At 49.5% G+C, this 27,986-nt stretch overlaps 1 protein-coding gene across 2 annotated transcripts; it reads left to right on the top strand.

Annotated features, from left to right (window-relative positions):
- On the top strand, positions 1-27,772 carry ALOX5AP (arachidonate 5-lipoxygenase activating protein). Of its 2 annotated transcripts, XM_049647418.1 has the most exons (6): positions 1-163; positions 6,448-6,547; positions 15,458-15,632; positions 16,261-16,331; positions 20,582-20,663; positions 21,085-24,390. In XM_049647418.1, exons 1-6 carry the CDS (start codon positions 94-96, stop codon positions 21,091-21,093), a joined length of 507 nt encoding a protein of 168 aa, XP_049503375.1. In that variant the 5' UTR covers positions 1-93; the 3' UTR covers positions 21,094-24,390. The 2 variants fall into 2 exon arrangements, with proteins under 2 accessions (XP_049503375.1, XP_049503376.1); XM_049647419.1 differs by lacking the exons at positions 15,458-15,632; positions 21,085-24,390 and adding an exon at positions 27,291-27,772 and having other exon boundaries at positions 15-163.
- The last annotated feature ends 214 nt before the right edge of the window (positions 27,773-27,986 follow it).

Genomic DNA, 27,986 nt, shown 5'->3' on the forward strand with positions numbered 1-27,986 from the left:
AGTGATGAAAGGCAGGGCCCTCACTTCCTCTTTCTGAGCAGCACAGGGTGTCACCAGACAGGAGCAGTCCTTGCCGGAGAGCCTGAAGCAAACATGGATCAGGAAACCGTGGGCAATATTGTCCTGTTGGCCATTGTCACCCTCATCAGCGTGGTCCAGAACGGTAAGGGAACGCCCTCACTCAGAGGGGGAGACAAAACAGATTTTGTTTGTCAATCGCTTGAAAGTCAGAGGCTCACACCGTTCTCTGTGTCTGTGCACACTTTTGCCCACTTTCCCCTTATTTGTATTTGTTTTCTTTTTGCTTTGAATGTATAGGATATATGCATTTATGCATGACTTTGGGGGTTTCCTTCTGGTATTTCTTGCACTTCGATGTTGGTGACTAACCATGTTTGTAAAGCCGGGACTGCGATCTAGAAGCTTTATAAAAACCCTTACTAAAGTGTCTGCAGTCAGCATTTTAACTATTAATTACTGTGGCCAGAGACCGGGTGGGAGGCAAGAAGCCTAGAAAGGGAAAGTGAAATACATGTTGTCTCAAGACACTGGGCTTTTGTTAAGCGCAGCTGGGCTGACTTCAGTGAAACTGACGTTACCTGTCACCTGTAGGCTAAAAAAAAAAAAAAAAAATTGAATTTGGATGGTGGGAGGAAGAAATCACCTTATTATCATTTATCTCTGTATTGCTTCTTTTTTCTTTGGAAGAAAGAGATTCTTTGTAATATTTTTTTTTCCTAGCGATGTATAGTTTTGAAGCATTTTTCATACGCATTATATATTAACTATTAATGTAAAGAGAGAGAGGAAACATTTTTTCTTGCACGGGGTTTGCATTTCCATCCACCTCGCTATCACTTAAGAAAACCGAGCAAGGAAGAAAGAAATACGCAAGGTACCGGGACCTGAAAAAGACAAGACTGTGTAACATTTTCTCTTTCAAGTTCCGAGTTAGGACTGCCACAGATTCTTTTTCTAAGTATTTCCAGTGGCTTTGTGTTTTGCAGTTTATTAAGATAGAGGAAAAAGGAAAGTAACTACCAAGGGCGGCTGTTACCACTTAATGGTAATTATTGCGTGTTCACACACTGTTGTCACACTTCGGAAATTTGAATGTTTCACCAATTTGGGATCCTCTGTTATTTCCCCCCAACTTGAATCTGGACAGAGGCTGAGGATTAGCCTTCTGAGCCCTGAGTAAGGCCTCCCTGAGACCTCCCCACACCAGAGAGACCCGCTTTCCCCTGTATGTTTCCTCTGTGGAACAACAGTTGGCTGCTTTTTGACCCAACTATTTTCATGTTAAATCCACACAATAAAGTTGCAGCTCCGAGAGGGAACAGGTGGGTTGTTTAGTCTGCCATTCCTCGAGCCATTGCTATTTCCTGCAGGCATCAGGAGCTCCCTTGGCCTTGCGAATCAGCAAGGGATTCATTTATTCAACGTGCAGACACCTCCAGGCTCCAGGGACCGCCCCCCCCCCCCACTGCCCTTGTGATGGTCAGAGTCCTGGCTTTATGGGGACATAGCTGTGGGGTGGGTGTCCCAGGAAAGAAAGGATAGGGAAAAGAGATGACCAGGCAAGGTCAGTAGGAAGCCTTCAAAGACGGTTCTGGTTGGGTGAGTGGGCGGTGCTTTTCCAGCTCTGTGTAGGGTCTCCCCTCCCACCCTCCCCCTTGTAAATGGCAACGTAACTGACAAACACCGGTGGACCTGGGAGCCAGTGCCTTGTCACTGGCCAGTGTGGATGGGGCTAAGCTAGCTGGAAGGCTGTAGGTCACCCCAAACTGCTGCCTCTCGGTTCAGAGCTGAGCTGGGGGAGGCCGAAGGGTCTCCTGTTGTGAGAATAGAGTCTCTTCATCGCTCCCGAGATGCAGAACCCGGTCCGGGCCTGTCGAGTGGGTCCCGGGCTTTTCCCCGAGTGCAAAGCAAGCCCTGATCCGACTTGAGGGGGACGGCGAAGTTCCTAATTATTTTTGGCAGATGAGATTAAGTCTTCTTCCTTGGTACGGTGTGGAAGGGGAGATGATAGGCGGCCAAATGTCTGAGCCTTAACAGCCGCGGCGTGGGGGCCTTGACTTTTGGCAGGCCATTTCAGATAGATGGCGACACAACACAGTGGCCTCGCTGCTAGAGCTCCAGCCGCTGATGTGGGATGAAGGCTGCCCGGTGGGGAGCTGCAAACCTGGACCAGGTGGAGCCACCGTTTGGGGCCCGGAGACTTTTTCAGGCTCTTTTTGAAGCCACATAAAAGCCATGCTTTCCCTCTGAGGCCGAGACCCGGACTGCCGTGTGATGTGGAGACCGCTGGGTGAGGCCTTTTACTTGTGACCGTCAAATGTGCCCATGTCGGGGAACAAGACAAATCCAAACGACCCGGAAGAGAATATCTGTGCTCGCTTACACCTGGGCTTTCAGGTGAACGCAAAGGTTCAAGTGCCTGTCCCGAACCTCTCTTTGCAATGCTAATTAACCTCAAGGTTGCAACCATGGGTCCTCCTCAGAGAGTTCAGAAAATATGCAAAAACGGTGCCTTTCTCTCCCTGCCCCGCCAAATGCCACTTCAAACCCTTCCTCTTAGTTTTAAAAAATATTTCCGTGTTGTCGCCCGGCACCATAGACGTTGTCTTTGCCCCACGACAGAGAGGTCCGGTCCGCATGTGTCCATGATGGTGTCCAGGGTCTGTGCTCTCTGTTCACTGTGTGAGAACCTCATTTCCCAGAAAGAGGCCAGAGCCCGGCCTGCCCGCTGGAACTTCCCCCTCCGACTCTGAAACGTTGTTGAGTCATCAAGATCTTTGAACCTGTGGCCCTCTTCCAGCTCGATCCAGCAAAACACAGATCTGGAAGCACAGAGCAAGTTTCAAATACGTCGTTCCAAGAAAGCTGGGCCAGAACCACCAAAGGCTGGTTTCCCAGGGAATGCAGATAGATGCATTTCCTATAAATAGCATCCAGAGGGCCTCCGACCCCTCCTGCCGAGGTGCCAGCAGTGTTGACATGCAGAAACACGCAGGCAATAAGCATGGATTTGGAGAAAGTGATTTCCATAAGTAGCCCAACTAGTTAGATTGAGAGGAGAAGGTGAGCCGAGGGGAAGGGCCACTGAGCCCATGCATGGAAGCCTGAGTGGCAGCAGAGAAGAGATGTCCTCCAGCAGAAGAGCTGTTCCTGCCGCCCTTCTGGTTGTGGGGAAAGGCGGTGGGAACTGGCATCATCCTCTCGCCTCAACTCTCTTCTTACCGTGAAGCCAGGAAGGGAGACATCGTGGCCCTGCTCTCACAGGGGTTTGTGAGCATAGGACAAGGAGGGCTAGAGAGCTGGCAGGGAACACCTCCATTTCCGTGACATCCCTGGTACTCCCACCCCCACCACACACACTTGAAGTGAATCTCACGGGCACCATATTGGAAGACCTAACGGCCCAACGTAGGGTTAAATGGGCCGTGGAAACAGGACTCAGGAGGCGCCCCCAAGGCAGAAATCTTATTTGCAGCATTCTCAACAGCTCCGGCCTGGACCCTCCCGTGATAGAGAGCTCACAGCTACTGAACTCCCCCTTTCCCTTGTTAGGTGTATTGGGAGTTTGCTTTGTGTCGAGCATGGTGCTTTGTGCTGGGCATAATACTATTTCACTGAATCCTTGCAGCCTGTGAATTATATCTATATCTATCTATCGATCTATCGATCCTATTTTACAGATAAGCAAAGTGGGGCTTGGAGAGGTTAGAACAATGGTTGGACTGAGATTCAATCCAATTCCAAAAAGTAGACGCTTATGCTATATTTATTGCCTCAAATTCATTTATTCAAATGCTCCCTACTCAAGAACTTCTTTCTTACACATGCTGAAATCTACTGCCCTGTAACTTCTATCCACTGGTCCTGTTTCTATTGTCTGGAAAAGCTTGGGCTATGCTTGCTGCTTCTAGGTTTACAGAGTCAGCTATCCTGTCATCAATGTATCATTTCCTTTGTGACTTGGTTTCCAGAGTCCCTTGTCATTGGGTTACACCCTCCCACCCATCTTGCCCTGAGCTTTCTAAGATGCAGACAGACGCTTCCTGTACAGGGAAACTCACTCTTCCTGAGATCCAGACATCAATCCTATTAAGATAATCACAGGTGCATTATTCTTTTGAACACTTGTTATCGCACTGCTGGCTCGTATTAACTTTGTGCCTAAGTCCTCAAGATCTTTTTATGTGATCCTGAGAAAGCTGTTTGCCTTCTCTGGCTCCCAGCTTCCTCAACTGACAAGTGGGGCTACGATAACTTCCGTACGTGTCTGTTGAATATATCGCACGGAGAGGCGCCCGGGTGACCCAGTCGGTCAAGCGTCCAACCTTTGATCTCAGCTCAGGTCTTGATCTCAGGGCTGTGAGTTCAAGCCCCGCACTGGGCATGAAGCCTACCCAAAAAACAAACAAACAAACAAACAAACAAACAAACAAAACCACCCTGCAATGGAACAACCTAGGGAAAGTAGCCTGCGGTGCCCGGCATGCGGTGTGTGTGCTCTTTAGTGGTCGGCAGCCTTTTCTCTCTGTGTCTCTGACTCTGGCGCTATCTCTCTGGTTTGGCTTACCATCAGCAGCTGGCCAAGATAAGCGTATCAATGGTCTCTGTGCTCGAGGTTTCTGTAACATGGTAGAAGATAACACGGGGGTGGGGTGTGAATGGGGGGTGAGGCGTGGGCAAAGGAAGGCAAATTCGTTCAAGTGTAGCTAAGAAGGAGGGAGAGGGAAAGCCTCGTAGGCTGGGGCAGGCTTGCTTTTTTGTTTAATGGGTAGGAAAGATCCGAGTATGTTTCTAGGGTCAAGAGAAGGAGGAAAAAAGAGAGGGAAGGTTCAGGAATTGGGGAGAACACTGATGAGACAAAGGCCTGGAGAGGCGGCAGGAACGGGCTGGAAGTCACAGGTCGAGGGCAAGCCCTGCAAACGAGGAAGGCGTCTGTCTGAGCAAGGAGAGAGAGAAGGCAGGCAGGCACGGAGAACTATAGCCACGTCGTGCTGCTGGTTGCAGAAATCACCTCTGACTTTCTTAATGTTATCTCTGCCACCTGTTCAGAGGCGAGGGCCTCTTAGGTTCTGGGCCCTTAGGTTCAGAACCCTTAGGTTCTGGAAAGTCAGTGAGCAGGACTTCCTGCTGTCCTTTGTGCTAAGAAGAGACATTCAGAACAGACAGATGTGTACTTAAACCCCGTGTGGCTGGTGGGTCCCCTGCAGTGAGCTGCAATGTGACAGCAACAGGAAGAAAATATTCTCATCTGCCCCCTTGGATCTGAGTCCCCAGCTTCACTGTTCCCCAGTGGGGTGGCTCTGGGAATGCCACCCAACCCCCCTGAGTCACTGGGGCCTTGTCTACAAAGGGGAGACAGCATGGCTCACTCCGAGGAGTGGGCACAAGGCCCATCGAAGGAATAGATGTCAGGGGTCTGCTGGAGGGTGACGCCCCCTGCTTACCAGCGGGCCCGTAGCTGCTATGCCCCCAGACGGGCACGTTGCTAGGGTACAGCTGTGCTTTTGCCCAAAAGGAAACCAGAGAAGGCTTTTATTCCTATACACGGTTGATAAGGCTTCCATTTCACAGCTTTTTGAGGAGGCTAATATCAAGCTGATGAAAAGGCATCCCACAGGGACCCCTGATATTCTGGAAATAGGAGCAGAGGCGTAAAAGAGGAGGGGAAGGGAGAGAGACCTTCATCCCTCCCCGCTCCATCCAATCTATAGACAGACCCTTGGGATTCTGGCTTCTCGGCAACCCCCCCGCCCCCAGCCCACCGCCCCACCTTAGCGGGCTCCCTATCTTCCGTTGTCCTGGTCCTGACCCCTCTGGACGCTCCCCATGCAGAAGACCGAGTGGCTTCCTGCTTCCACCACTTGCTCAGCTTATCCCTGCCAGTGACTCCTTGTGGCTCATGAGATGGGCATGAATTCTGATTTTCTTACCGCGGCTCACATCAAGGTCACAGTCACGCCACCAAATCCGGCAGGCGCTTCTCAACTATCCTCTTCTCCAGGCCTGGGCTCGCTTAGTGCTTTCTCGCTCTGTCCACCCTGTGGGCACTGCACGTGGCCCCCCACCAGGCTCTGCGTTCCCCTCCATCCGCGGCTGGGCGCACTGGATAAATTTCATCTAAGTGTTTTGTTCGCGGTTTACCGTCTGCCTCCTCCTCTTCCACCCCCGCCAGAGCATGAGCTTCTCAGGCCAACGTCCTTTGTGTGTTTTGTTCTCGGATGCAAGCTAAGTGTCTGGCTCGTGGCAAGTCAGAGGTTAGTAGAGACAGCTGCTGAGTGAATTTCTGGCAAATGACGTTTGACAGAAGACATTCGGGCTGTTTGGAGGGCACACCGAGGAAACATTTAACGTTCTAGTAAAATAAGGGGACAACAGGCTCATGAACGTGCCCATGGTAAACCAGATCCAAACCTTTCCCTCTGTCAGGGTTCTTTGCCCACAAGGTGGAGCATGAAAGCAAGACACAGAATGGGCGGAGCTTCCAGAGGACGGGAACACTTGCCTTTGAACGCGTCTACACTGCCAAGTGAGTTCAAACCCTGATACTGCAAACCAACAGAGTGGGGCCCTGGGGAAAGGGGGCCTTCCTACTGGAGTGAAGGCCACCGTCAAGGCTACATGTCTGTCTGGGTCGACCTTCAGAGTGCCAGGAAGGCAGAGCTCCCAGGGACGATTGAACCTCACCTGGGTGGGGGGTGTTGGGGGCACCCTTGGTCATCTTAATAAGGGCTAGTGTTTAAAGAAAGGAATCAGGGATAGTGGGGGCTGGAGTGGGGAGAGGTGCGATCGCCACAGCTCCCCCGTGCTCCAGAAACCTCTGAGCCAGTCACGTAGCCACAGCGTTACCGATTTCCTGGGGAATTCGTCCGAAGGGACTACCATGCAAACCAGCCATGCAAACTCATCGGCTGGCTTTGGAGGCAACAGGTGGGATGCGATGGTGACAGCCTTCAGCTCACTGTCCCTTGCGTCCCCCTTGGGGGGACATCTGGAGGTGTGCCAGGACCTTTGGTAACGCCCACTCTCCTTGAGCAACCAGAACAAGAACAGAAAGAATGGGGGAGCTGTGCAATTCCTCCCCATCCCCCCCACCCCCCCACCCCCTGCCATTCTTTACTTTTGAATAAAAAAGCTGTTTGAAAATACCTGAGCAGCTCAGAGAAGGAGATGGGAGCTACTCGGGATGCAAATCTGAAGGGACGTTATTCACACACGCGTTTTTCCTTTATGCAGAATGTATTTGAACAGCAGTTTCAGGCAGTGGCCTGTCTGCTTCTCTGTGCCTGTGACCAGGGGCCTGTCACGGGGAAAGGCTTCGGAGAGGAGCTGGCCAAGGAGCTGGCCTTCAGTCTCAACTCGGAGGTGGCTCTGATGGCCGCAGAGATCTTTCCACAGGGGCAGTCGTGGATACCCAAGGAAATTGGCACAGGCTGATATCCAGGGCCCCTCACCCTTTCCGAGCCCTTTGCCTTTTGGGCTCGGGACTTGAGGCCACTCCCGAGTGCTCGAAGCCCCTCCAAGACCTCCCCTTTACTCGGGCCCTCGCCACCTGCCGTGGGGCCCCCCTCGCTCACACTCTGCTGTCCCGAGTAGGGTCATTCCAGCAGTCTGGTCTCAGGGAAATCCTTTGCTAAACTACCTACGGGGATATTTCTCTTTTAACATGTGGACCTTCGGGGTATTAATTCTCAGAATCAGTCGGAAAAGTTTAAAGATGTGTCTGAAGCCATTTTAGACACCGACGCTTAAAGGAGCGTAGGGAACGTACGTAGGGCGCATCTGTCTTTGTGCCATTTGCAGGGTGAGCCGTGAGAGCGCCTCTCAGACACTCTGCGTGCGAGAGGTGCGAAGAAGGTGTCTTTGATCAGGGACGACCCGAATCGCTCTCTGCAAACAACCCCGAAGGGCACATTGACGCTATTTGACTACTTGGGAAAGAGAAGCTTCTTTCTGCCCAGATCTCCGCGTTATTAGCAGTTGCACCGGGTGGCTCCGTTCCGGAGAAGCCGGGCGGCGCAGGTGACCTGCGGTGGTTTCCCCGCACCTCGTGCGGAAGTTCAGTTTCCGTTTTGGCAGCAACGAAGACGACGTGGAGGAGGCCAGGCCGTCCGGGTTCTGCCGCGTCCCCCAGGGGGGCGCTGGCTCTGCGCCTAAGGAGTGGCTCCGCCCATACCTGGCCCGGGGGCGCCAGCCTCCAAATTGCAGAAGTCGCCCTTTGGTGGCCGCTGCGCTGCGTCATTTGGGAGGGCGGGTTTGGAAGTTCCGCAAGGCTGCGGGGTTCCGGAGGGAAGAAGGCGCTGGAGGACCGTGGTGGCCCATCCCGGCTGCGCCGGGGGTCCCCACGGTGTGGGCGCGTGGCCCAGCTCCCCCAAGCCACGCGTCTGTGCTTCACCTCCGTGGGAGGAGAGCCACAAGAGTTAGGAGGAGAGGGAGTTGCAGAGCGGGAGCAGCTAAGGGGGAGAATTTTCTGGAAGAGGGAGGCGGCCCAGACGCTGCTGTGGTTCTGTTACAAAGACCACTTCCTCCCTGACCCAGCTGACGGCACTCTGTGTGCCTGTGGTGGTTTGTCCAAGGGCTGAAAGATCAGGGCCACGGGCCACCACGTGCTGGGAGAACCCAGAGGCGCAAGTGTGCCTGCGTCTGCCAGGAAGTTCCTGCCAAGGGGTCCTGTGTCATAGGGACTCTTCTCCGGCCGTAGCTCGTCTGGCCCCCAAAGCACCAAAGAGGGTGCGAGCTGAGCCGTGGACGTGCAGCAAGAAAAGAACAGGGATTTAATCTTGCTATCAAAAAAAAATAAGAAATTAAGCTTTGCTCGGTTTTAATACACAGGTTGAGAGTGCTGTGTGTATCATACCCGTCACAGGGTTGCACGATCAGATCTTCTGGTTGATGGGGTGTGAGATCATAAATGTTTCCAGACCATGGCTGTAAAGAAAAACTAGCATAAAGGATAAATGATGCTGGCGGATTGAAACGCCTGATGCAGATTTTTCAGCACCAAATATAACTGCTGAGTGATGCAGACGGTTCGAGATCAGGGGGTGGGGGGGGCAGTTGATAAACGGGTATCGCGGCTGGGTGTGGCCCATCGGCTCCAACGGGGCCCCGGTTAACGGTCTACGAGGGTAGAGCCGAGTCAGGGTTTGAGAGATAAAAAGAATCTTGACCTTGACTCTGTTCACGTGTGCAAGGCGTAGTCCAAAGCCGTGTTCCCAGATGATGAGCACAGCTGGAACAGAGCTTGATTTCTGGAGAAAAATCTCAGTTAAACTGACCCAAGATTCTTCCCCATGATGCTGGTAAGCACGGGCTGCAGAGAGGTGACGGGTCTCCGGAGAAATGTAATTTTCTACACACGTCCCATAGATTACATGTTCCTGGGCTGGTAACAGGTATTACAGAGGAGAGCAAGTTCTGTAAAACAGGACTTTTGAGAACTTCTAAGGTACTGAGGAACACTGTGATTCTTGGTTCTCCAAGAAGGGGAAGTCTTTTTTAACTACAGATACACCCCCATCCCTTTTTTTGGGCAGATCATATCCAGGGTTTAGTGCTTTACAAAATGCATTTTTTTGGAAAACGCCACCCTAATGTCCCTTCTCCCCTGCACCTCTCAAAATCCACTTTGTTTATTTTTATTTTTTTTTAACATTTATCTATTTTTGAGAGAGAGAGAGAGAGTGGGGGAGGGGCAGAGAGAGAGGGAGACACAGAATCCGAGGCAGGCTCCAGGCTCTGAGTTGTCAGCACAGAACCCAACGCCGGGCTTGAACCCACGAACCGCAAGATCATGGCCTGAGCTGAAGTCGGACACTTCACCGACTGAGCCACCCAGGCGCCCTTCAGAATCCGCTTTAGGCTCACTTCTAAGTAGGGTGGACTTGTAAATAACTTGAAGCGAATAGTTCTGCATTGAGTCCATCCATTAGTATAGCTACTATTACTATTATTAGTGATCATTTACTTGCTTGCAGTCAACCTAAACAAAACCCTTAGTAAGTTCTCCTGCACTTCTTCCCGAAGGTGGAGAAAAACAAAAGGGAAAATATGAGTCCTTTTCTCCACGAACACAGCAGAGTGACTTGTCGACAAATCGGGCAAGTGCCTCAGAATCAGACCTGGGGAAATGAAGAGAGCCAAGATGGGCCTGTCAATTTTGTCTCGTAGAAAGAACGGCACAAAACCCTCCACAAAAGAAAATTTGGAGTAATAATAATTTGTCCGCAGGAAGGGCATTTCCACTGGGGACTGTAAGAAGGAAGACATTGGAGAGGTAACAGTCACCGTTTATTGAATGCTTGTTCTGGGCTGGGCACCGCTCTCTCATTTTATTTTCATAAGCCAGGGCGGTAATTACTTACGTCTCCACTCACCTCTTATAGATGAAGAAAACTGAGGCTCAGTGCACTCACGCAGCGGCAGACTAGGCATCGGACCCAGGCTTTGTGCCTTTAAAGAGCGTGTGAACATCCATCCGGCTCCACCTCAAGGGACGGCCCTGTCACTGACCAGTGACACTTGAATTCAGCCCGGCGGTGGCTCTCTGTCAAGGAGGGACATATGCTTGGGGAGCTGTGGATCGAAGACGGGTCAGAGACTCTGGATCGGAAAAAGACTGGCTTGAGCTAGATCGAGGGACAGGAGTTGGGAGTTTCATTCCAATCCAGACAGACCGTGTTTTATGAAGGACTCGGGTGACTTGAGACAACAGGCAGGAATGACTGAAGGACTGATCCAATGTCACATTACTATACCGTTCTCTCTAATGAGCAAATTCCTTAGATAATTAAGCATTTTGAAAAACTGCATCACCCAGCCCAAGCCAGTACTCAAATACAAACAAAACCAGAAGCATGTGAATGAGGAGGACGTAGGGGCGATCTTTGGCATTAATAGATCGTCAAATTGTTGGAGCCTCAGGTATTAGATCCCATCAGACATAGAACATTATTCAATTAAATAAATAATTTTATTAATTCAATTAAATAAATACATAATAACGTGACCTAGTTTTCCAGGGTCACATTCTCAGTCCCAAGGCTGTGGGTTTGTTCCTCTAATATGTAATAGCTGTGACGTTGGGGCGCTCCATAGCTGCGTACGGGACCTGTTTGTTTGCTGAGTACTTCACCCCAAATGATAAGTCGGTTCAAGGCTCCTGCCCTTCCTCCGGGTCTGATTCCGAGGCGCTTGCCGGGTTTGTGGACAGGTCACTGTGCTGTGTTCAACATGATGCACCACACCATCAATGTGTTTGTGGAGAAAAGGACTCGTATTTTCCCTTTTGTTTTTCTCCACCTTTGGGAATGAGACACAGAAGTACTTACGTAAGTACTACTGTGTCCGCTAGATCAGTGAAACCCCTGGGTACCCAGCAAGCTCAGCGGGGCTGTGCTCTCTCCCCTGTGCCTGTATCCCAGGGTAGGATACGCTGCTTTCTTACCTTTAATTTCATTGACCTCTCCGGTGGCGGATCTTTTGATCGTCAGAGGGACACGAAACTTCCTGTGGTCAGGGACACGGCACATCCTCTCTGGGTTCTCTGCGGGGGATGGACCAGGGCTCGGTCATTCCAGAGTTCTCAATGGTACCACTGAGGCATGAGACGCTATCAGTCTGAATAAGGGTCCGTCGCCGATTTAGGAGGAAAGTCATGAGAACCAGATCGGGGAGGGTCCAGATGAAGGAATCCAAGGAAGGAATTCGGATAAAAGGCCAAATACGTTTTGAAGAGTGCATCTTTGCTTTGCCTGTTAGTTTGAGTGACATTAGACCAGTGGTTTTCAAACTTGAGTGTGCTTCAGAGTCACCTAGAGGGCCTGTTAAAACAGTCAGCCCGTTAAAACACAGATTGCGGGGCCCCACCCCTGGAGTGTTTAATTCTGTAGGTCTCAGATGGGCATTAACACTTGCAGTTCCCAGGTATTTCTGATGCCTGCTGATCCAGGGACAACACTTTGAGGACCACCGCACTAGAGCAACTCTTAAAGCTTACGTGGATCTTAGAGTTACTATCAGTCTCTTAGTGTTTCAGGTGAGAAAACTACATCCAAAGTGATTATTTTGCCATTGACAAACAGATGGTGAATGTCAGGTCAGAGGTGAAACCTTAGTCACATGCCCTTTCCACTCCATTGCACTGCCCTTCCCCATTCACACTTCCATGTCTCGTAAGGTGGTTTTTCCACGGATGTGCGTGTATTTTTTTTCTTTTTTCAAGTGTTTATCCAAGGTATAGTTAGTTCAAATATAGTGTAATATTGTTTTCAGGAGTAGAATTGAGTGATTCATCACTTACATGCAACACCCGGTGCTCAACACGACAAGTGCCCTCCCTGAATGCCCATCACCCATCTAGCCCATCCCCTACCCACCTCCCTCCCTCAACCCTCAGTTTGTTCTCATCATAAAGAGTTCCTTGTGATTTGTTTCCCTCTCTCTTTTTTCCCCCTTCCCGTATGTACATCTATTTTGTTTCTCAAATTCTATATATGAGTAAAAGCATAGGGTATTTGTCTTTCTCTGCCTGACTTATTTTGCTTAGCATATCCTCTGGGTCCATCCACGTCATTGCACATAGCATGAGTAATACTCCATTGTATTTATGTATACCACGTCTTCTTTATCCATTCATCAGTTGATGGACATTTGGGCTCTTTTCATAGCTTGGCTATTGTTGATAGTGCTGCTGTGAACTTTGGGGTACATGCACTGCCTTTGAAACTGTACTTTTGTATCCTTTGGGTAACTACTTAGGAGCGCAATTGCTGGGTCGTAGGGTAGTTCTATTTTTAACTTTTTGAGGAACCTCCATATGTTCTCCAGAGTGGCTGCACCAGTTTGCATTCCCACCAACAATGCGAAAGGGTTCCCCTTTCTCCACGTCCTCGCCAACATCTGTTGTTTCCAGAGTTGTTCACTTTAGCCGTTCTGACAGGTGTGAGGTGGTATCTCAGTGTGGTTTTGGTTTGTATTTCCCTGATGATGAGTGATGTTGAACATCTTTTCATATGTCTGTTAGCCATCTGGATGTCTTCTTTGGAAAAACATCTATTCATGTCTTCTGCTCATTTTTTCCTCTTCCTTCCTTCCTTCCTTCCTTCCTTTCTTTTTCTTTCTTTCTTTCTTTCTTTCTTTCTTTCTTTCTTTCTTTCTTTCTTTTCTTTTTGAGGATGGGGAAGGACAGAGGAAGAGAGAGAATCTTAAGCAGTTTCCATGACCAATGAGGAGCCCGGCATGGGGCTCGATCTCATGACTGTGAGATTGTTACCTAAGCCAACATCAAGAGTTGGACTGACTTAACTGACTCAACCTACTGAGCCACTCAGGCACCCCTTCTGCCCATTTCTTAACTGGTCTTTTTGTTTTTGGGGTGTTGAGTTTGACAAGTTCTTTATAGATTTTGGATACTAATGCTTTATCAAATATCTTCCCCCATTCTGTAGGCTGCCTTTTAGTTTTGTTGTTTGTTTCCTTCACTGTGCAGAAGCTTTTTATCTTGATGAAGCTCCAGGAGTTCATTTTTGCTTCTTGCGACATGTCTAGTAAGACGTTGCTACCGCCGAGGTCAGAGAAGTTGCTGCCGTGTTCTCCTCTAGGATTTTGATGGTTTCCTGCCTCACATTTAGGTCTTTCATCCATTTTGAATTTATTTTTGTGTATGCTGTAAGAAAGTGGTCCAGTTTCATTCTTCTGCACCTTGTTCTTCAGTTTTCCCAACACCATTTGTTGAGGAGACTGTCTTTTTTCCATTGGGTATTCTTTCCTGCTCTGTCAAAGTTGAGTTGAGCATGTAGTGGTAGGTCCATTTCTGGATCTTCTATTCTGTTCCACTGATCTATGTGTCTGTTTTTGTGTCAGTACCATACTGTCTTGATGACTACAGCTTTGTAATATAGCTAGAGGTCCCGAATCGTGATGCCTCTAGCTTTGTTTTTCTTTTTCAGGATTGCTTTGGCTATTCAGAGTGTTCTGTGGTTCCATACATATTTTAAGACTGTTTGTTCTAGCTCTGTGAAAAATGCTGGTGGTATTTTGATAGGGATTGCATTACATGTATGGATTGCTTTGGGTAGTATAGACATTTTAACAATGGTTGTTCTTCCAGTCCATAAGCATGGAATATTTTCCCAGTTCTTTGTGTCGTCTTCAAGATACTCCATAACTGTTCTACGGTTTTCAGAGTACAGATATTTTACCTCTCTGGCTAGATTTATTCCGAGGTATCTTATTGTTTTTGTGTGATTGTAAATGGAATCAATTCCTAGATTTCTTTTTCCGCTGCTTCATGATTGGCGTAGAGAAATGCAACAGATTTCTGTACATTGATTTCATATCCTGCGACTCTGCTGAATTCGTATTAGTTCTATCAATTTTTTGGTGGAGTCTTTCCAGTGTTCTCCATAGAATATCATCTTGTTTGCAAATAATGAAAGTTTGATTTCATTCTTGCCAATTTGGATGCCTTTTATTTCCTTTTGTTGTCTGCTGAGGCTAAGACTTCCAGTACTATGCTAAATAGTGCATGGTGAGAGTGGACATCCCTGTCTTGTTCCCGACCCCAGAGGGAACACTCTCAGTTTTTCCCCATTGAGTATGATATTAGCTGTGGGTGTTTTCATATGTGGCCTTTATGATGTTGAAGTATGTTCCATCTGGCCCTACTTTGTTGAGGGTTTTTATCAATGTGGATGTGCATATTGATGGTCCTGACCGAGACTGTCAACTTTTCCAGAGGATATTTGCTATTTTTTTAGTGTAGTCGAAAAGCTAACAGATATGGTTACAGAGTTGGACTGACCAGGACGTGCATCCTGGTCCCACCACCTTGTAGCTCAGTGACACTCAGCAGTTAGTCAACTTCTCCCAACCTCAGTTTCTCATGTGAAAATGAGGGTAACTGTGGTAGACTGAATAAAGAGCCCCCAAACATCTTTACATCCCAACCCCGGGAACCTGTAGGTTCTGTTACATGGCAAGAAGGAATTCAGATCGTTAACCACCTGACCTTAAAATCAAGAGATTACTCTGGATTATTTGGGTGGAACCAATGGGATCACCAGGATTCTTTTCTTTTTTAATGTTTATTTATTTTTGAGAGAGAGCCAGAGAGTGAGTGGGGGAGGGGCAGAGAGAGAGGGAGACACAGAATCTGAAGCAGGTTCCAGGCTCAGGTGTTAGCACAGAGCCCGACGCGGGGCTCAAACCCGTGAACTGCGAGATCATGCCTTGAGGAAGTCAGACGCTTAACCGACTGAGCCACCCAGGCACCCCTAACAAGGGTTCTTTAACTGTGAAGGAAGGAGGCGGAGAAGTGGGTGTCAGAAAGACCCTCTCGGCCACTGCTGCCTTTGAGGTTGGAAGGGGGCCACAAGCCAAGGAATGCAGGTGATCTCTAGAAGCTGAGAAAGGCAAGGCAAGACCGATTCTTCCCTAGGATCTCCAGCAGGCTTGCAGCCATGCTGACCCACCTTGACCATGGCCCAGTGAGACCCATTTGGACTTCTGACCTCCAGATGATTTGTCTTGTTTTAAGCCCTGATGTTTGGGGCTACCTGTTCCAGCAGCCGCAGAAAACGCATGCAGTCACCCTGCGCGCTCACACGGCTGCGGTGAGTGTCCGGGGGGGACAAAGGGTGTAAAATATCAGCATGGTGGCTGGTGTGAGGGGAGGGCCCCTCCCCGAGAGTGAAGACTGAGCCCTGAACACGGCGATCGCACCACCAGCACGAGACTTTTCTGAGCGTCAGCTTTTCTGAATCGACCCTGGTTTCTTTCACGCTCGAAGCTCATCTCCCCGCCCCCCTCCCCAGCCTCGCCTGTGGGTCTGAGCTGACTTGTGTGTCTGACAAAGGTTTCTCAGTTGGGCTCCTCTCTCCTGCACCCCCCACCCCCCACCCCCAATCCTGACAGCTGCCACAGCCCTGCTGTCTGTGTTGCTCACTTTTCAATTCCAAGAAGCACTTTGGCACAGCCAGGAGCAGGAACCCTGCCAAAACGAATCCATCAAGAAACCGAGTCTCCGACTGGCTTCACTGAGGAAGGGACTAAATGGATTCTGAGCATGTATTTGCTTTATACCACTGCCTATGTCTCATAAGTGGAGTCATGAATGGGGTTCGTGCTTCATGCGTGATGGTGATTATCGGCTTGGGGTTTCAGGTGATTTTCAGACGGTGCCGCGGTAGCGTGTTTCCTAATGCTTCTTCTCCTTATTTATTTATTTTTTTTATTCTACAGCCAAAACTGTGTGGACGCGTACCCCACGTTCCTTGTCGTGCTCTGGAGCGCAGGGCTGCTCTGCAGCCAAGGTAACTCTGGCTTCTCCTTGTGTGTTCTCTTTCTGGAGCGTGCGCCGTGGGGAGGTTCAAGCGCGGGCTCTTTTGTTGAAAAGACTTTGCTTGACCTCCAGCTCCGATCCCCGTGAAGCCCTCGGAGAGGTGAGAACCCTCGGGAGGTCGTGTTTCAGGCATGCTCTGCGCCTGTGCGGAGCGGGTGCGATAATGCATTGCTAATGCTTGCTCTCCGGTGGCTGGTTGAGAGCTTCTGCGCCGACAAGGGTGGTTTAAGGCTAAATGTGACTCAGAATCCTTAAGCAGTGTTAGCGCAGATACAAGGGCATTATAAATGAGGGCGCCTGAGGGATCTATTCTGGGACCAACGTCACTCTGCTCTTCTGCTAATAAGCTGGCAGGGTGGCAGGTCCTCTGTCGGGCCTGGGTCTGCAGAGCCACGGGCCGGATTCCAGGTCCCCAGCCTTCTCTGGGGTTAGCAGCCGCCCACGGTCTTGACTTCAGCAGGTTGACTCCCAGAGTTGACTTAAAAGGACCAGGAAACCAGAGTCGTGTTTTTCGGGTCCCCTTTGGAGATTGGCACTGTGCCTGGCGGGGGGCGGGGAGGGGGGGCTGGCGTGACCTGGCCAGCTTCCACAATGCGGCCCCCCGCGGGGGTGTGTAAGAAAGGGCCACAAGTGTCCCCCGAGGGACTCTTTAATCCTTACCTCTTCTCCCACTTGAGGGAGTAGGTAGAGGGCATATTATCTCCCTCTGTTATCTTTTTGTTAAGTTTCTTTATTTCTTTTTGAGAGTGGTGGAGAGAGCGAGTGGGGGAGGGGCAGGGAGAGAGAGGGAGAGGGAGAGTCCCACACAGGCTCTGAACCCAAACCGAGAGCCAGACGCTTAACCCCGCGGAGCCACCCAGGCTCCCCTCCCTCTATTCGCCTGGAGAACACTTTGGTTAGGGGAGATGAGATGACGGGCTCAAGGTTACTCAGCTGGTGAATAACAGAGCCAGAAACAGAGCCCAGGTCTCTGGCGCTAAGTCCTGGATTTTGCACCAGGGCTTTTCTGCATTATCCACGTATATGATGCATAGACCTTGAGCACCTCCTACGTGACAAGCCCTGTGCTTAGCTACACGGTGATAAATAACAAGACGTAGTGGCCGAGCACATGGCACTTGGTGAGATGAACCACAGGAAGAAAAGCGAATGGATACATTGTTGCCGAGAGTGAGAAGCGCCATGAAGGAAAGAAATCAGGCGCAGGGACAGAGAACAGAGGTGAGGGATGGCAGCAGAAACTCCTTCAGGGACAGCATGTGGTCTCCTCCCGTGCTCCATAAGGCCGTTATCACTCACTATTTATTTACCACTATCTATCCCGAGTGAAATAGGAAACGTGTCTGGCGTCACTTGAAAAATCAAGCCAAACTATGCTTATACGAGGAGTTACGATTCCTTTTAGGTCCTAGATGATACTCGATAGAGATGGATGTAGAGTTGTTCTAGCTAGATAAATACAAAGGGAGTGTGAAGGTGTTTCAGAGCCCCGGGACTATGCATTTTCTGCCAAGCAGTTGTTGGCATTGCTAGGGGTCAAAAGTGTCAGTAAACCCTCTTCAGTAATCGTCACTTCTTACGCTCTATAGTAAATTACTGGATTGTTTAGTCAAAAGGAACCTCAGAGATCATTCTAGCCCAGATTCTTCACTTTACAGGAGCAGGAGCCCGAGTCCCAGAGGGACAAGCGGTTTGCTCAAACCTCAGAATTTTCGAGTCCAGATTCGAACCCACTGTGCTTTTCCTACTGTTCCAAGCGGCCTGGTGGGTCCACGAGGCATGAGCACAGCCATTTTCCACCCCTGACTCTTGTGAGCTCATGTTCAGTTTAGCTCCCGTTGAGAGAGAGATGTGCTGGTAAGTTAGAGCAGAGCCATCCAGATGGGACAAACCAGGAAAAACTTTGTTCAGGGCAGATTGTGAATTGTGACAGTTTCGTGACTTTCAGATAATAGCATGAACTTCATAAGTGGTTTCTTTTGTGTTTTGGTTTTCTTACCTGTCACATAACACTAGTATTTTGGGAGGGTCTGGGGACTGACAGACTGGAGACGGTTCTTTTTTTTTTTTTTTTTTTTAAATTCTTAAGTGTTTTCTTTCTTTATTTTGAGAGACAGAGGGACAGAGAGAGAGAGAGAGAGAGAGCACACATGCATGAGCAGGGGAGGGGCAGAGACAGAGGGAGAGAGAGAATCCCAAGCAGGCTCCGTGCTGTCAGCGCAAAGCCTGATGGGAGGGCTCTAACACACGAACTGTGAGATCATGACCTGAGCCAAAATCAAGAGTCAGATACTTAATCAAATGAGCCACTCAGGCATCCCTAGAGACTATTGTGAGGACACTCATTGTTGGTGTTGTGACCCTGGGCTGTTCTTCACTCATCCTTCCTAAGCCTCAGTTTCCCCATTTGTAAAGCAGGAATAATTGAGTTCCCAGGATGCTTGAGAGACTGTGCATAAAGTCCCTGACATAGTGCATGGCATATATCAGATTGAACCATAGAAAACTGCTGATGCCTGACAGTTTAGGATCCACAAAAATAGCAGTTTCATATAGCTCAACCTAACAATAGAAGCCCAGTAAATGTGATTATTGATGGCACGGGTGGTGGTAACACGGTTTTAAAATTATACAAACTTGGTTTCAGATTCCACCTTGTTAAAAAATAAAATTCAACCGAATAAATTTGAAGACCTAATCGGCTTCATTAAAGGATTCACGATTCCGACACCCCATCTAGCAAGCAGAGGGGGGTGCAGAGGGGTTGTACAAAATGGAAGGTTTTTATAGGAAGGAGGGTGAGGCAAGAAAGTTGTCAGCAAAAGAAAAGGATTTTTTCCGGGCAAGGTTTCTTTCCCTTAGAGAGGAGAGGAGGGGCCCTTATCCTGCAGACCTCACCTTCCTTCCATCCCCCACGTGGGAGAGGGCCCATGCGACCCATGACTGCCTTGGCTCGGATCAGAAAATTCCTGACTACAGATTAAGACTGCATTTTGGAGGGAGATGGAAATTGCTATCAGGTTAGATAGGAAGCCCAGTCTGGGGACTTGGCCTAACTGATGCCATCTTGGGTGTGTGGTTTTCTTTTTAACAATCTTTTCTTTGGCTTACTTGACGTTTATTAATTCACTTAACAAATAATTTTTGAAAGCCACTATGTGCCAGGCGCTATGCCAAGCACAGAGATGATGGCTGGCCAAAGATGTGTGTCCTCATGGGTCTTTTGGTCTGGTAAGTGCAGCTGGGCAAACTGACTTCCTTGAGCCTAAATTTCCTCATCTGCCCAATGGCGACAGTGATACGCTCTTTACCAGGGGGCTGGGAGGATTGGAGACCCAAGTACCCAAAGTGCCTGGGGGCAGTGCCTGACATATAAAAAGCACTCTGTCGACACAATTAATTTGGCATTTGAATAATGCTGGCAGGTCTTCAGGGTGCTTTTATACCCATGCACTTATATCACCCTCATAATTATTCCTGAGAGGTAGGAAAGCTGCAATCAGCCCTTTGTCCAGATGTAGAATGAGTTAAGTATTAGCTCCTGATCTGAATGGTTCTTGTGGGGTTGGGTTTTCTAACTCTCAAATCCAAGGTTCAGGACTCCCGATGCTCACAGATGCTCCTCAGGGGACTAGAAGGCAAAGGGAATCTCCTTCCCTACAGATGTTTTCTGAATTGGCAGCAATTTTTCAGAAAAGGTTGAGCATTGCACTGCCTGGTGGCCCAGAGGGGAAGGGTATACTTTTAAGAGAGCCAGCCTAGAGCTGGGCTTGGGGTTCGGGTCTGGTTCCCCATCCCCCGCCCCAGACCACATCACGCACACACACACACACACACACACACACACACACACACACACCACCCATCCCACCTGGCAGTCTTACACAAGCCCTTTGACCCCTGAAGCCCAAGTTTTCACATCTCGAATAAGCAAAGATGATATTGGGCAGGTGCGAAGGATTCAGATTAGATGATGGGCAGGAAAACACTTTGTAAACTGTACCACGATGCCCGTAGAAAGTGACATTACTATCATCGAGGTCCTAGGTTTCTACCAGCCCTGGGCGTTTGCTGAAGTTCAGCCCCAGCTGCCAGCACTTGAGGCTTCTGCTAGATTTTGTGACCAGCATTCGTTGTATAATGACTGGATTAATACCATGCTAACTTAGCATGTTCTGGCATCTGTGAAACTCACACGGGTGTTTCCTTTTCTCCACTCAGTTCCCGCCGCCTTTGCTGGCCTGATGTACCTGTTCGTGAGGCAAAAATACTTCGTCGGCTACCTGGGGGAGAGAACTCAGAGGTAGGCCACTGGGACTGTTTAAGAACCAGGGTGTGAGCCACACTTTTTGAGCAAGAAGAGGGATCGTTCACCACCATATTCTGCCCAAGATTTAAGGCTCTGGGCGGGGGGTCACTCGGGGCTGGAGGGTGAAGGCTATAGTATCCCTCCCCCTTTTCCCCCTGAACTTTGCGGGCTCGGCAAATACAGCTGGGGGACTTGATTCCTACGCCCAGTAACAAATTCCTCTACGTGGCGTCGGGCCCACGAAGGATGCTTTCACACCGCCCGCTGCCCATTCTTGCACCCCCTCTGCCCCCTGCTCTACTCCCACCCTTCAGAGTCTGACTTTCTGGGTCTGGCTTCCCAAGGCCTCCGGTGAGTGAAGCGTTTCATTGTTTGCCTAAAGAAGTGAGAACTAAAACGCGCACCTTGTGATCAGTTCTCTTGAGTAACAGATTTTCCAGGGACCAGCAGGAAGAATGTTGCAAAAATAGGACGCACGAACACTCAGAGGACGGAGCCTGTGAATAGAGTCCCCGTTGCATGGCTGATGGAGGCTGCCAGACGGAAAGCCCCAGAGCAGCAGCTATAACTTTGGCTACACCCGGTTTGGGAAATCCGGATTTCCATAAAATAAATGAGGATACTTACAGGAGACATGTTATAGTCTACCACCAGTTCCTCAGGATTCTTGTTAGAATGTTTTTTATTTATTTATTTTTTGAGAGAAAGAGAGAGAGAGAGAGAGTGAGCAGCAGAGGGGCAGAGAGAGAGGGCGAGGGCGAGAGAGAATCCCAAGCAGGCTCCGCGTGGCCAGCGCAGAGCCCGATGTGGGGCTTGAACTCGTGAACCGTGAGATCGTGACCTGAGCTGAAATCAAGAGTCGGGCACTTAACTGACTGAGCCACCCAGGCGCTCCCACTTCTTTCGAATTCTTAACGTACCAGCAGCTCCAGGAGCCAGGCGTGTGTTCTGGGAGGCTGCCGCCTGCCCGAGTGGTGACTCCAGCCCTCCCCTCCATTTTTCTCCCTTGTCTAGTTTCACGTACCCCCCTGTCTCTTACGATAGCACCCTCCTCTCGCGGTTAATGGGCTCTCCGTTTAGATAACATCTGCAGCGGTGACAAAGGCATTGACATCCTGGGAGGTCGGCAGGTGAAAGCATTCTATCTGGGGACCTTGGGAGCCTGTGAAACTAAATGGCTGGGGGCTGGGGGGTGATGGCGAGCTGCAGCCAGGAGAAGAATGACTCGTCTCTCAGAGATTCTTTCCTGGGCTCGTCTGCTATTCATTCCTCTCTAGTGGGGTTCTTATTTACCCTTGAAAACCACAGTTCCATTATCTCTCTTACCCTTATCAACACTCTCATAAATGATATTCCTCATTCTCTTCCACTCTGGAAAGCCTCTATTCCGCCTTTTCCCGGGAGAGCACCTGTTGTCAAGAAGCGAGGGGTGGTGGGGTGTCTATCAGTAAAATAAGGGGGTTCTGCTCTCTTGGGCTGCCTCCCCGTGCATCCCTGTCTTCCTCCACAGAGTCTTCGGGGTCTGGCCCAGTCACTGTTCTCTTCGCCTGTCACCTCTCGCCTGAGATCTTAAAGTCGCTTTAATTCTAAGACAATCTGTGGAGCATGACAACATTTGTTGATTTGCCCGTAGGCTCTCTGCATTTTAAAGGTAATCACTGCTAGGGAATGAACCGAGGTGGCAAAAAATAATAAGATCTAGACTTAAAATCTTAAAAATACTAGACTTCCCTGGACCTCATTAAAATGTAATTGGCCTAACGTCTTAAATCCTGTCCTAGTCTCCCCCGTGAGATCCCACCGGCCCCTTTACCACTGTCTGTGGTGCCTTCAGAGCCTTCTCACCTGTCCCACACCCACAGCCTTCATTACTCATCCATCACGGTGCTCCTTCCTGCTGAGACCAAACACGGCCTCACAACACTTCTGAACACAGAGTTCGGAGCTATTGGCATCAGGAGAAATGACATCTATGGGATGAAATGTCTAATCCTAATCTAGACCGACATATAGTTTGAGGTAGATGCAACCCCGAGAGCCTCTATGGCTAGGTCCAAGAGGATTTTCAATTCTGCCTTCTGGAAACTATGTGCTAATACCCTCTTCCGCCGTGGACCCCCTCTTTCGGATCCCCAGTTCCGTCCCTGGGCCGTGTCGCACTTGTTCTCTGCAGATGCTCTAATGGCCAAATGTCTTCGGGATCTGCTTTAGTTCTTGGGCTCACCATAGAGGAAGATACTGCTCAGGGAGACCCTTCCAGGAATTTCTCCCAGGGGCTGTCAATCATCTTTGCTCCTCCCCAGAAGTTGCTTTGGCCCTATCCACATCAGAAGTTCTAGTGTCATTTTGGGTGCAGTGGGTGGGCATGACATTCCTTGATGTGTCTCCCCCACCGAAGCTTCTTCCTTCTGGAATTTTGGAGCCCCCACCTTTGTCCCTCCTAGAAGCTTATGGCTCTGATTCTCAGCCCCACATCCTACTCCCTGACACTTTTCTTCCTGTTTTGATTAGGTAGTTTGTAGCATCTCAAACCACGTGAATTTCAGGGGCGCCTGGATAGCTCAGTAGGTTAAGCGTCCGACTCTTGATTTCAGCTCAGGTCTCAGATCTCAGATCTCAGGGCCGTGAGATCGAGCCCTGTGTTGGGTTCTGTCCTGACAGCATGCAGCCTGCCAGAGATTCTCTTTCCCTCTGTCTCTCTGCCCCTCCCCTGCTCACTGTCTGACTCTCAAAAAAAAATGAATTTTAGTTTCTTCCCCTTTCATTCTAAGCTACTATCGGGACCCAAACTCAGCGGCAGTTGGCATTATATTACAAGACTGCTTGCCTTTTATCATCTACCTTTACTTGACTTTTTAAAAAAAAATGTTTATTTATTTTTGAAAGAGAGAGAGAGAGAGAAAGAGAGAAAGAGAGAGCATGAACAGGGGAAGGGCAGAGAGAGAAAGAGACATAGGCTCCAGGCTCTGAACTGTCAGCACAGAGCCCGACGCGGGGCTCGAACTCACGAACCGTGAGATCATGACCTGAGCCGGAGTCGGACGCTTAACCGACTGAGCCACCCAGGCGCCCCTCAAGGCTGGTGTTTCTAAAGTCCAACCCACCAACCAACAACCAAGTGCACCAAGAATTGCCTGGGGGTGCTTGTTAAAAATAGACATTCCTGGGCCTCACCCTCAACGTACCGAATCAGAATCTCTAGGGTGGGAGCCTGGGAGTATGCATTTTAACAACTTCTGCACACAGTGTGGGAATCACTGAAGGCTGTTCATGCCTCTTTTCTGAGAATGATTCATTTGACAAAAATCTCTGGAGGGCCTGATTTATTGGAGATATGTGGGTGAGCAGAGGAACAATATCTTGTTCTCGTGGGCCTTACAATTTTTATTCCCTTTAGAAGTTACCGGGTTTAAAGTGGTATTTCCTTTCTGAAAAGAACAGAATTTTAAGGCCAGATGGGACCATGCAGTTTTATTTTTCCACCCACATTTTATATATATTTTTATGTGAGGCGGGGGAGGGTCAGTGACTTGCCCAAGGCCACACAGCAGGGAGCGGGGGCTGGAGCTCAGGGGTCCTGGTGCCTGGCCCCAGCTACACCTCACACCACACCTCCTCCTCCTCGAAGTTTTAGGCACATTCGAGATGGGAATTGTCTGTCATAATGCCTTTTTGAATTTTTTATTTTATTTTATTTATTTTTGATAGAGAGAGAGCACAAGTTGGGGGGCGGGGGGGCAGAGAGAGAAGGAGACAGAATCTGAAACAGGTTCCAGGCTCCGAGCTGTCCGCACAGAGCCCGACGCGGGGCTCGAACTCACAAATTGTGAGAGATCGTGACCTGGGCGGAAGTTGGGTGCTCAACCGACTGAGCCACTCGGGTGTCCCTGTCATAATGCCTTTTTGATGTTTTCACGTAGGTTTGATGCTGTGTGTGTGTAAAAGAGGGGGGGTACATTTATTTCAAAACGTAACAACAAAATCCTAGTCTCCAAAGGAGCCCTCGGGAAGGTAGACAGAGCAGGACTCTGGCCTCACCCAGACAGGTTTGAATTCCCACTTTGCCTCTTCCTGGCTGTGTGCCCTTAGGCACATCATTCAACCTGTCTCTTCTCAGTTTCCCCACCTGGATAATAGGTTACCAATACCCCACAAACGAAGTCACAGATATAAAATGCCTGTCTCTCAGATGCTTCGTTTAATTCCGACCTTCCCCGCCCCATTTAGAGAGAACTGTGTATCAGCTTCCAGAGACAATCACAGAGATGCCTTGGGTTTCAGTCTAATTATGCAGGACGTGTCCCGCGGGCCCCCCACCCCGGCCCTTCCTTCTGCCCCCACCGCGCCCACCGCCAGGCTGGACAGATTTCAAACTGAGGCTCCCGAAGTGCCCGAGGTGGGGACCCCCATTCACACTTAGCCCTGCGGGTGGTGGGCACGTGCTGAACCCTTGCTTTCCACGCCCTTCGCACGGTCCGGGAAGAGTTAAGGCACCACCCAGCCGTCTCCTCGGGGGCGGGATGCCTTGAGACCTTTGAAAAATGCTGCCCCGAAGTCAAGAACACCACTATTTCAGCAGCAGGCGCTGCCATTTCATCCTTCACCGCAGATTTATCTCGAGCACATTCTGAAACAGCTTTGCAGATCGCTTTTTCTTGTTTCTGTAATGAGCATATGGTGGCCTCATTCCTGTGATAAATCTGAGCCACCACAATATTTGACTTTTCACAAGTTAATTTCTCTGAACCCTCTATTCTCTGGCTAAAAGATAGCCCTTCCTTAGACTCTGTTACTTTCTCATCAGCATTAGCAGGTGACTGTATTTGTCCGCCAGGGCCACGGTAATCAAGTACCGTAGACGGCGTGGCTCAGACAACAGAGACTGTCTCCGGAGGGTAGAAATCTGAGATCAAGGTGTTGGCTGCCTTGTTTCTTCTGACGCCTCCTTCCTTGGCTCACGGGTGGCCATCTTTCCCTTGTGTCTTCCTTCTGTGTGGGTCTGTGTCCAGATCTTCTCTTCTTAAAGGACACCAGCCATATTGAGTCAGGGTCCACCCTGGTGATTACAGTTTTACCTTAATTACCTCTTTAAAGATTCTGTCTCTAAACACGGTCATGTCCTGAGGAATTGGGGTTAGGATTTCAACATATGAATGGGGGGGGGGAGGGGAGGACACAATTTAGCCCATCATGCTCTCTTTAGAGAGCATATTATTTTTCTCCCCAATAAAGAAACAGGAGGTCTCACTTCATGAGCATGACTGTAAACAGGGAACCGAGGACAGAAGAACAGGTCAGAACAGGGCAGAAGAACACAGCGGGCCAAGGAGCAGGGACAATGTCGGCCAGCCATGTTTCTCAAACTTTAATGGCCTGTGAGTCACGGAGGGACTTGTCAAAACGCAGATTTGGATCCGCTGAATCCAGAGAGGGACCTGCGATTCTGCATTTCTCAACAAGCCCCCGGTGGATGCCAACGCTGCTGGTCCGCGGCCCACACTTTGAGTAGCAAGGAAATAGTCGCACCGCTGAACGTTTTTCAGACTCTTGACATAGGGAAGTTAGGAGTTCCGTGATGAAGCTTTGGGGTCCATTTCAAAAAGATAAAATTTCTAACGTCGAGCCTGGGGATGCCAAATTCTGCTCTCTCTCTTGATTATGTCAAAAACCATAATGCTCAGCAGCACTGACGAACCTGTTTAGCTGAGTTGGCTGTTCTTGTTGAGCAGCCATGATTGCCAAAGGGTCCCCTCACTGGGTCGTTACTAACAGCCTTAACGAGCCATTTGGTTGGACTTTCCAAACGCGCTAGCGCTACCCGGGTTGGATCCGGCCATGGCAGTCACAAAAGGATCGTTCAGAGGGAAGCCAGGGCAGCCGCTGTGCACAATTAGGTGGTCACCTATCACTGGGGAGCTGCCTCCTGACTCCAGCTGACGATTTGCCTAAGCAGCGTAGGATTTAGAGCCTTTGAGAGAAGAATATGAATGTACTAAAGCATCTCTGCCCCACCTCCATTTGCTTAAAATGTAAGAGCCTGTCTTCCGCTGCTCAGGGTCCAGCTTTCATTAGCGTGAACATGGCTCATTCCCAAGCAGCCTCAGGAGAATAGATTGAACCCTCGGATCCTGAAGCACCTTTTAGATTCCATCAGCCTCACTGGTTCGTGAAACCAGCCCCTGTCTCAGAGAGGCACTTCAGTCCTGGGTGAGACACAGCGGCCAGCACGGCTTCGCAGGCACTCCTGGAGCAGAGCGGCTGCAGAAAGGGTCGGAACGAGTCACTGGGGTTCCTAATCCCGGGTCAGAATGCCTGACGACCGACCGACAGCACCCACTGCCTTCACGCCATCAGGGTTCAGAAGGACACTGGGGGAACGCAGAGAAGCTGTAGAGCAGAGCCCTAACGATGATGGGGTTTGGGGTCTCGGCTCTCGTAGCTTGGTTCTGAAATACGTTCAGTGATTAATAGTAGCAGAGACCCTTCCGTTCTTCATAGGAAGTCAATGGAGCATTCCTGAGTAAAAGGAACTATAATTGAAACCCCTTGTGTCTCAAATTGATAACGTTCTTTGTTAAGCCCATCTCAGTTGCCACTTCTACCGTTTTCTCTCTTTTCCAGCACACCAGGCTACATATTTGGGAAGCGAATCATACTGTTCCTGTTCCTCATGTCCCTTGCCGGTATCTTCAACTATTATCTCATCTTCTTTTTCGGAAGTGACTTCGAAAACTACATAAAGACGGTAACCACCACCGTCTCCCCTCTACTCCTCATCCCCTGACTCTCCGCCGAATACAGGGTCGGCACTTCTATCTGATCGATACCTAAAGTCATCATAACTCAGCCCTTGGAAAGATACAGCTCCTCTTTAGACAGTTGTAAATCGAATGACCATCTGGGCTCTGCAGCTTGAGTTAACCTTGCTTTCCCCGGAAGAAAATAACTTAGTGTCCGCTCCCCCGCCCTTGAGAATGGCAGTGGCCCCGTGTCTCTTACTCAGACCCGTTCGCTAGTTCTGTAGGTTTCCTGAGTTACCCCACTTCCCGAAGATGTTTTGTGACCACATTTATGTTTTCCTCAAATAAAGCACAGAGACATGTTTCAGGCTGGGGGTCGAGTTTTTGTGTGGGTTTCTTGCTACATTTGAACACCTAGTCGGTTTTCCTCAACCTCGACGGCGATAATAGAAAATACACTGTCCTTGCACGCAGGCGTGCCTGGAAGGCATTCACCAAAATGTCAATTAGGATTATCTTGGGCTGAAGCGATTTGGGGGTGAGTTTTACTCCGTGTTTATATTTTCATGTATTATTT

The sequence above is a fragment of the Panthera uncia genome (assembly GCF_023721935.1).
Source record: "Panthera uncia isolate 11264 chromosome A1 unlocalized genomic scaffold, Puncia_PCG_1.0 HiC_scaffold_16, whole genome shotgun sequence".
Classification (NCBI taxonomy): Eukaryota; Metazoa; Chordata; class Mammalia; order Carnivora; family Felidae; genus Panthera; species Panthera uncia.

Bases quoted from the DNA above. Each gene is read 5' to 3' on its own strand.
- ALOX5AP (XM_049647418.1), top strand. From the start codon at position 94: ATGGATCAGGAAACCGTGGGCAATATTGTCCTGTTGGCCATTGTCACC. The intron at 164-6,447 runs GTAAGGGAACGC...TCCCTCTGTCAG, and splicing joins CATCAGCGTGGTCCAGAACG to GGTTCTTTGCCCACAAGGTG. The intron at 6,548-15,457 runs GTGAGTTCAAAC...ATTCTTCCCTAG, and splicing joins GAACGCGTCTACACTGCCAA to GATCTCCAGCAGGCTTGCAG.